Source organism: Prunus persica, chromosome G3 (genome assembly GCF_000346465.2).
Source record: "Prunus persica cultivar Lovell chromosome G3, Prunus_persica_NCBIv2, whole genome shotgun sequence".
Classification (NCBI taxonomy): domain Eukaryota; kingdom Viridiplantae; phylum Streptophyta; class Magnoliopsida; order Rosales; family Rosaceae; genus Prunus; species Prunus persica.
The window spans coordinates 6,156,016-6,165,342 of NC_034011.1; the positions used below are offsets into that span (position 1 = coordinate 6,156,016).

The 9,327-nt window shown below is 38.9% G+C and overlaps 1 protein-coding gene across 1 annotated transcript; it reads right to left on the reverse strand.

The window, feature by feature from the left end:
• LOC18783813 (probable disease resistance protein At5g63020) lies at positions 927–4,017 on the reverse strand. The gene has a single exon (XM_020558947.1). The coding sequence runs from the start codon at positions 3,828–3,830 to the stop codon at positions 1,185–1,187; it is 2,646 nt and encodes an 881-aa protein (XP_020414536.1). The 5' UTR covers positions 3,831–4,017; the 3' UTR covers positions 927–1,184.

Genomic DNA, 9,327 nt, shown 5'->3' on the forward strand with positions numbered 1-9,327 from the left:
TGTTCTGGAGCAAAAAAGAAAAATAAATTTTATTTGTGAAGGAAAATAAATTTATTATGGGAAAATAAGTTTATTATACAAAAAATTATATTTTAATAAGGGAAGTACCACTAAATGGAATGAAAAGATTTTAACCAATGAAGACGTGCCATATCAGCAAAATGATGTAGCAAACTTTACACATATACTCTCTACCTTCTGTGGACCCAAAATACAAAACTTCACCCGTTACTTTTTTATGATGACTGTTATTGATCCATCTCTTGCTTTTTGCAACAAAAAAGAAACAAATACTCCACATTCTACTTCTGGCAAATTTTTGGTGATAAAAGTTTCTTTTTGATGGATCTCCGAACCAGCCATACTTAATGGCATGGCCACATGACATGTCGCTCAAAAGTTTCATTATAAATAGGTGATACTAGCTACATTGTGTGACAAGTTCATATTTTAATAATATCGATCATTCTTTGGTGTTAGAGTTTTAAAATGCTTCTCAATCTCCTTCTTTGATATTACGAATCATCATACCCATTTTCATTATCTTCTTCTTATGCCTAATATTTTCAGCAAAAGCTTCTTATTACTAGTCTTTTCAATTTAGGCAGCAACGGCAATGTGTTGTCTGTGCTAGCTTGAAGAAGAGGTCTCATGCACTGAAATCCCATCAAAACTTTTTACGATTCACGGCCTTTGGCCAAGTCTAAATTCAGGAAAGCCCATACTCGAAAAGTGTGTCAGTAGCATCCTGATGCCGATTTTAAGATGGGCAATGTGTCGTACGTATATAATTTTTATTCTCATTTTAGTGTTACAAAATTTATTTTTCATATTGCACAGATGCAGAATTTGTCATCTGACTTGATAAAAATCTTGGCCAAGGGTGCTTTTTCCGACAGATATATGAACGATTTTGGGCTCACCAGTGGAATATACATGGAAAGTGTACAAAATTCAACCAGTCATTGAATCTTTACAGAAGGTATAAGGTTAGTAAAATCTTTGAGTATGCCAAGTTTGAGCCGAACAAGAAGTTTGGTGAAATTGAAACTGCCAGTATAGAGAAACAACTAATCAAACATATTTTAATTATATATGTCTCATGTATTCTCTGGCAATGGGTCAGACATATTTTAATTAAATTGGTAAACGGACATATCAGGGACAGGGAAGCCCCTCCTCACTTAAAAAGGTCTGAAGCAGGGAAGAAAAGCATTTCGAGCCGCTTGGTCCTCCCACTCTAAGCCATTCCACCACTTTTCCTCTCCTTCAATAATGAGATTACTTGTTTGAGCACTGCTAGAGTTGAGAGGCAGCCTAGTGAGCACTGGACATCCAACTATACGGATTTTATTCAGAAATGGAACGGGCAAGGGATTTTCGCATATTCTCCGCAAGTGGGGTAGTTCGCTCAAATCCAAAACAGTGAGTTTTGCAAATGGGGTAGTTTCCAATGTGTTCAAACAGAGTATTGTCGTCATTTTAGAGCAGCCATATACATCCAAGTGGATGAGATTTGGAGCAAAAACGAGCCATTCCAGGTTCTTGAGATTCGTGCAATTTACTACTTCTACGAACTGAAGACCAAGGAAGCAACTCGGATTTTCCAAAGGTATTTTCCACGAAGAGTACACATCCACCATATGTTTAATTCGAAGAGTATCAAGGTATTTCATATTTGCAATCGCCAAAGGCGATAAATCAAGATAGCTTGAAGGTTTCACGTAATTCTCGCCATTGAGGCATAAAGTTAGAGTGCAAGTCACTAATATGTGGTGGCTGTCCAAATTCCGGAAACAAGAGGTATCTCCTACGACTGTCAAAGACAAGACGTCAAGGTGTTTCAAACCCTGCAGTTCGTCTATCATGGTTTTCTCATTATAAAAAAAAACTCGGTTAGAAGAACCACAATCTAGTATTCTCAAAACTTCAAGCCTCGGGAAATTTGATAATATATTTGGTGGAACATAATGAAGCAGAAGTGTATGCTCTAAGTTCAAATACTTTAGGCGTGCACATGCTGCTAACTCCACTGGCAACCATTTTATGCCTGTATAGGACAAATTCAGATGTTGTAATGAAACTAGATTTGCAACTCCAGTTGGCAGTTGAGTTATAAAGAGATTTTCAGACAAATCCAAAACTCGTAGCGTAGGCATGAAATCAAAGAAGTCATCCACAATCCTCATTAATGAACTTCCTCCGAGAAATAAGGTCAACAGATTGGGAGATCTTGGTGTTGCATCTAGAGATTTGATACCACTACCCATCAATGAAACCCTTTTCACGTTCTTCCATTTCGCAACATTTGGTGCACGATAAGCACCTGTATCCACAAGGATGTTCTCGCCTTCTTTCCCAAGGTCACAAGCTAACCACAATGCCATGTCACGAATTACATCATGCATTTTTACTAAATCTCCTTCATCTTCCAACAAACATGAGGTAAGAAGAGTTCCTATGATATGGTAACTCTCATTTTTGGCTTCCTCTACATTACCATATTCATCTAATATATCCTCACACATCCAAAAATATACCAAGTCATCTTTAAGTATAACAAAATCTTCCGGAAACAGAGCACAGTATAAGAAACATGATCTAACTTTCTGACTTGGTAAATTATCGTAACTGAATTTTAAAAGAGGGAATACCTTATCTCCCATTCCTGAAAACTCGGACGCAAATCTTCTCAGGACTTGAACTGCACGCTTCCACTCTTGGGGTGTTTTCTTGCAGGCCATGACCCTGCCCACTGTGATGAGTGCCAGTGGCAAACCGCCACACTCGCTCGCCACAATTTCAGCAAGCTTGGGGATATCTGGATGAAGAAGAAGTGTTTCTTTCCCAACCTTCTCCTGAAACAAGTTCCATGCTTTGTCCCAAGTCAAACACCCCACCTTAATCTTCTTCTGGGCATCCATATGACCACATACCTCCTCAGAGCGAGTTGTGAAAACTATCTTGAACTTGTTCCGACTGTCAGGAGCTGGAACCCCTACTTTGGTTAATTCAACCGGCTCCCATAAATCATCCATTAATAACACAAACTTCTTTGTGTTCAAGATTCTGAAGATGTCTTCAGCTTTTTCATGCTGCTCTTTAAGCTTCCATTCATCACTAGACAGCCCAATCTTTTTACCAATCTTATCTTGAATAACTTCAATTTTTTGGCCCTTGGATACCACAATCCAGATCACAAGATTGAAATCATTACGAGTGCGGTTGAAGTTGTTACGGATCTGGGTAAGGAGGGTGGTCTTCCCCACCCCTCCCATTCCATATAAGCCAATCATTCCCACTTGTTCATCTTCAACGTGTCTCCAAACCTGATCAAAAATCGGCTCCATGCCCACTGTTGGGTCACTAGGTATCACATCGACTAGAGCTGTAGGTAAGCTTTCTGCTGCCACTTCTTCAAAAACTCCCTTGCTTTTCAAAGCCTCCACTTCCACCGACTTTCTAGCAACTTTTTTTCCATACTTGTAGCTGGATCTGTAGTTCTTGGAGCAGTAACCTCCGCAGCATAATTTCTCAATTTCTTGAGTGCTATGGCTTACAATAACTTCGTTAATTTCAGTCTCAAGAGCCTCCACGCTTAAAATCCAGTTATTTACCCGCTCTAACCGCTTTAATCGCGGCTGCCGCTCTGCAAGCTCAACCTCTCTCTGCACATCATTCTTTAAAGACTTGAGTTCTTGTAAAGAAGTTGTGAGAGCTTGAAGGTTTTCTTGGAGCTTACGTACATTTGGTTCTCTTTCAAAAACGGAATCCCAGCAGCGTGAAACAATGGCATCGCATGATAAGGAGATTGACAAGACGCTACCCATTGCTTTGCTTGCTCTGCGCACAAGATTGTAAGAGATTCACCAATGATTTCTTAATCTTTCTATCAATAATGTCACTTACAGGAAGACTTTAGAGGCTGTAAGTTAAGTCAACTATGGCATTTAGAAGGTGACGTGTGAGCTTTTGTATTGTGTGGCTGCAGTGTAGGCGAGAGAGTTACCAGAATAATTAAATACATATAAAATTGTCAATGTGAATTTAGAGAGAGAGAGAGGTATATATATATATTGTTTTCAAAATCCCAAGTTTGTCACACCACCATAAGTTAACGTCATCCGAATTTCTATAAATAAAAACAAGGAATGTGTATTTTTCATAATAATACATGCATTATGAATACCATCACCAATCATGCATTCCAAATACCAAGTCCATTAGACCAATATCCCCTGGGTGCCTCTTCTGACATAATGAACCAGTGAAACGCAACTAGAGTTCTTATGGGCCATGACTCATGAGAAATCAATTGATCCTCTCACAATGGGCCAGACATACTTTAATGAAGTCAAGCAACCAATTTCAACAAATTAAACTTTTAGTAGAGTCAAAATCCATACCCAAAGACCTCTTGCTGTAAAATTGACCAGAACCACCAATGTGAGCCCCAGTAGTTGAAATGCTTATCGCTGACTTCTCTCTGATGCTTTCAGGAGTTACATGATGAGGATAGCGGCATTTGTCTCCATATGAGCATTTTCCCCCACTAAAGAACAATCTGCATACATCATTAGAAGTTATAAGTCCTGGCCTTGAAGCCCTCCTCAGTTTCCAGTCCTTGCCAATTACGCCAAGTCTTGCGGAGATCACTGATTCCATGGGCAAAACAACATCCCTGCCCATAATGGCAATTACCCATTTTGAAGTTATTGCAAAGTCTGGTTTTGAAATTACAATGCAACATTTTATTCTGCGCCATGGGAATCGTAGAGATCAATACGACTTCAGAAGTTTTGGGTTTGTTGAAAGGATGGCTTTCAATGTCAGAGTGATCTTTGAAATCTTTATCAGCATTAGGAAATTCAGGCTTTAGTTGATGCCTGTTGTCTCCGGATTCAAGATATGGGGCAAAGAATTGGCAAGTAGGTCCAGAATCGCTCATGTTGGTACAGAACTTGAAACCAAGTTGGAGCTCAAACTGTTTGTTGAAATGTCAAAGAACCCAGAAGAAAACTACGCTCGAGACATAGTTGGAGCTGAAATTCAAGAAAACCCAGGTGAAATTTCAAAACAAATCAGTGGGTATCAATCAAGAAATGAGAGCCATTCTGTTTCAGTGTTTGCAAATTCGCAATGTATCACAATCCAGATGAACATTTCTAAGTTGGGAATGGACCAAATTGAAATATTCAGAAAACCCAGATGAGAAGGTACCTAAGTGAAAGTTCTAAACATTATGCGCCTCAGCTAAATTGTTAGAGCCACTCCAGCGGACGGGCCGAGCCCGAGGCGAGGGGAAAAAACAAAAAAAATTTCGTTCCACCGCATAGCCCAGGCCCGGGGGGTGTGGGACCCACCAACTCGGGCCAGCCCAAAGGCGAGACGAGCCCGACCTGCAGCCCCCGATCGCTGACGTCAGCGCTCGCGTCACGCTGACGTCAGCTAGCGCATTTCAAATTTTCACGTCAACGGTAAAAAAATTTGAACCAGCGCGCGCTGACGCCAACGCGACGCCAGCTCCAACGGGAAGTTGCCACGTGTCACGTCCCTAGCCCTCCGATCAGCATCTCCGAATCCAATCCTACGGCTGAAGCTTTTTTGGGCAATAAAAATATGAAAAAAAATCGTAAATTTTTTTTTAAAATTCTACAAAATTCAGATTGTTTTTTTCTATAAATACCTATCAATACCCTTCACTTTCAACACCAATCCTCATACATTTCATTATACTTCTACTATTATTCACTCTTTACTCAACATTTTCCTCTTTTCCATCTAGTATTTTGATTTCATATTTTTATAGCTTCTTCTATCGAAACCGGAGGGGCTTGGAGCACCATGGAAGATGTTTCCTTGTGTGAGGCTTGGCTCCAAATTTGTCATTGTCCCGTGTCCGGCAATGAGATGAAATTTTTTCATATGTGGAAAAAAATTCATGCCGAATTTTGTGAAAAAATTCTGGGGTCTACTCGTACGGAGATGGCATTATCCAGTAGGTGGAAAATTCTCAATAAAGAGTTGGGAAAATGGAGAGCTGCCCTAGCAAAAGCGATGGACAACTATAGAAGCGGGGGAAATCGTACTAACGAGGTAAGTATTTTATAATTTTTGTTTTATTAAGTTTAATCTCCTAATATATATATTTTGTTAATATTGCTTGCATTTTCAATATTTTGTTAATATTTCTTGCATTTTAAATATTTTGTTCATATTTCTTGCATTTTAAATATTTTGTTCATATTTCTTGCATTATCAATATTTTGTTAATATTTCTTGCAATTTAAATATTTTGTTCATATTTCTTGCATTTTCAATATTTTGTTCATATTTCTTGCATTTTCAATATGTTGTTAATATTTCTTGCATTTCCACTTGTTTCTTAATTTTCTTGCACTTCTAATTTATTTGTAAGGTTAATTGCATTTCCATTATTATTTATTTCGTTACTTGCATATCCAATATATTTTAAATATTTATTGCATTTCTATTTTTTTGTTAAATAGATGATTCAAGCACAAATGTGGTTCGGTGCAACCAGGGGTGGCAAAAAAAGTTTCAACCATCATGAATGTTGGGAGGTGGTGAAATATTGCAAACGCTTCATAATTATTCCGACGGGTCCCGCCGTTGTGTTAAACGAGACGCCACTCCGTGATTCAATGGCATCGGATTCACCTCTCGATTCTCCTATGAGTCAAGACTCACCCATCGAAAAGGAGCCGAGGCCCATTGGCCGAAAGGCCGCGAAGGCAAAGAAAATGGGTAATTCAAGCAATAATAATTCAAAGTTTTTGGAGGAAATTGCAAGGCAAAACGGCCTAAGAATTGAAATGGAGCAGAAACGCCAAGATAACGAGTTGACCCTTCAAGCTGAGTATGCACGAGAAAGGGAGTATTTGCGCAAAAAAGATATGGACAAGACAGATCGGGAAACCATGGCCATGGATACAAGTCATATGTCCCCTGAAACAAAATAATTTTGGAAGCTAGAACGAAGGGATGTTATGAGAAGAAGACTTTTCGGGGATGATGGGCCTAGCAACACGGATTGGTTAAATGATGGAAACCATTAAATATTTAGCCTACCTTTTATGTGTTTGTATTTTTCATGTTTTCTATTAAAGTTGTTGTAATTCATGTATTTTATTTTAGTAGTAGTAATTCGTAATGACTTGTATTAGATTTCGTTATTTAATAAACAAAGCATTCAATAAATTACCTTTTTATTCAACATATTCCATACTTCAAACAAAACAAAATAAAAAAATAAAAACAACTACAAACAAGGCACAATAATAATAACAAACCACAACCAAAGCATAATAAATAAAAATACAACACAACTAAACCATAACTAAATAAAACATAACCAAAGCATCTATGCTCCATCATTCTTCTTCATTGTCTTTCACCGCCCATAGATGCTCCATCAAGTGAACTTGATGCATTTCATGAATATACAAAGATTGCATCTCTGTATATCGATCTATCATTCAGGTCATCAAATGACCATCCCTCACCAACGGTTCCGGCTCAAATGGTTCTCCACTTGGCCCCATGGGCCTTTCATAAATCCGTGTCAAGGCCGTGTTCATTGGATCCGGTTCGTAGACCTCTAAAGCATCATAATCATACTCACCCTCCACAATCATATTATGGAGGATGATGCAAGTCATCATAATGCTTCTGAGGATCTCCTCATCAAACATATGGGCCACACCTCGAATAATCAACCACCGAGCTTGAAGGATGTCAAAACACCTTTCGACATCTTTCCTGTATCCCTCTTAATAGGTAGCAAATAATTTTTGCTTCTGGGATCGGGGATTCGGAATGGATTTGACAAAAGTGGTCCACCTCTAGTACATGCCGTCAGCTAGATAATACCCCGTCTGGTACACTGTATTATTGACTTGATAGGTGATATTGGGGCCCTGGCCTCTCAATACATCGTTGAAGACCGGGGATTGACCCAGCACGTTGAGGTCATTTTGGGATCCTGCAACTCCAAAGAAGGCATGCCAAACCCATGTGTCGAAGCCAACAACGGCTTCAAGGATGATACTTTTTTGGCCTTTTCTATTTCCGTAATCACCTTGCCAAGCAGTTGGGTAATTCTTCCATTGCCAGTGCATGCAGTCGATGCTACCAATCATTCCTGGAAATCCTCGAGCTTCGACTTTTTGTAGAAGCCGTTGGAGGTCCTTGGGAGTATGTCTACGCAGGTAGTCCCTAGTATACAGAGTTTCAACTGCTTGACAAAATCTTACCAAAGCCTCCAACGTAGTGGACTTCCCTATCCGGGCAATCTCATCCACTTGATCAGCAGATGTTCCATACGCCAACATTCGTATAACAGCTGTAAGCCTTTGCTCCAGAAGAAGCCCCAAAACCCCAGTAGCATCACACTTTTGAACAAAGTATGCATCATAATTGCAAATATCATGCATGACTTTATTGAACAAATGAGGTTGCATTCTAAATCACCTTCGAAAATCAACATCAGAGTACAAAGAAGTTGGGATAAAATAATCTTCCAAAAGATTCTTACCCCGAGAATGCCTATGTCTTTCCACATTCCAGCGGCGGCCGACTTGTGAACCACGGCGACGACCTTGGTTCTCTTCATCTTCCAAAGCCACTGCTATGAGAACTTGTTCATCGATTTGTCTCTGCAACTCATTGATTTCATCTGCTCTACGGTTTCTCTCATATGTTTCTCGCTCTTACCTCTCCAAGCATCTCCTAAATTCTTCCATTGAGAATTAATGAAGTATGAAATCTAAACTCAGAGAATTCAAAATATAGAAAGATGTGGTGTGAGAGGTATGAGCTGAGCCTCTGATTTTATAGAAAATTTTGGCAAGATAGACATGCCACGTGGCTTGGTTTGATTGGATGAAAATCTTATCTGAAATTTGAACCCAAATTTATATGAATTTTGAATTTTGAAATTCATCCGAAATTTGAACCCAAATTTATCTGAAATTTGAATTTTGAAATTCATTCGAAATTTGAACCCAAAAATTTATCTGAAATTTGAATTTTGAAATTCATCCGAAATTTGATTCCAAAAATCTTATCCGGAAATTTTATCCGATTGTGAATAGTCTTGACACGTAAGAACCCAGAAATCTTATCTGAAAATATTATCCAAATTAATTATTTTCATTAAAAAAGTTGTGAAAAAAAACAAAAAAATGAATAGTAATTGCCCTAGCCATGGCAATGGGTGGAAACACAAAATACTATTTGCAAGGGCAACCACTATTCACGTGAATAGTGGTTGCCCTAGCTCCCCCCTTGCCATGGCTAAGAGCA

Excerpts from the sequence above, each read along its gene's own strand:
- LOC18783813 (XM_020558947.1), bottom strand. The coding sequence starts at position 3,830 with ATGGGTAGCGTCTTGTCAATCTCCTTATCATGCGATGCCATTGTTTCA.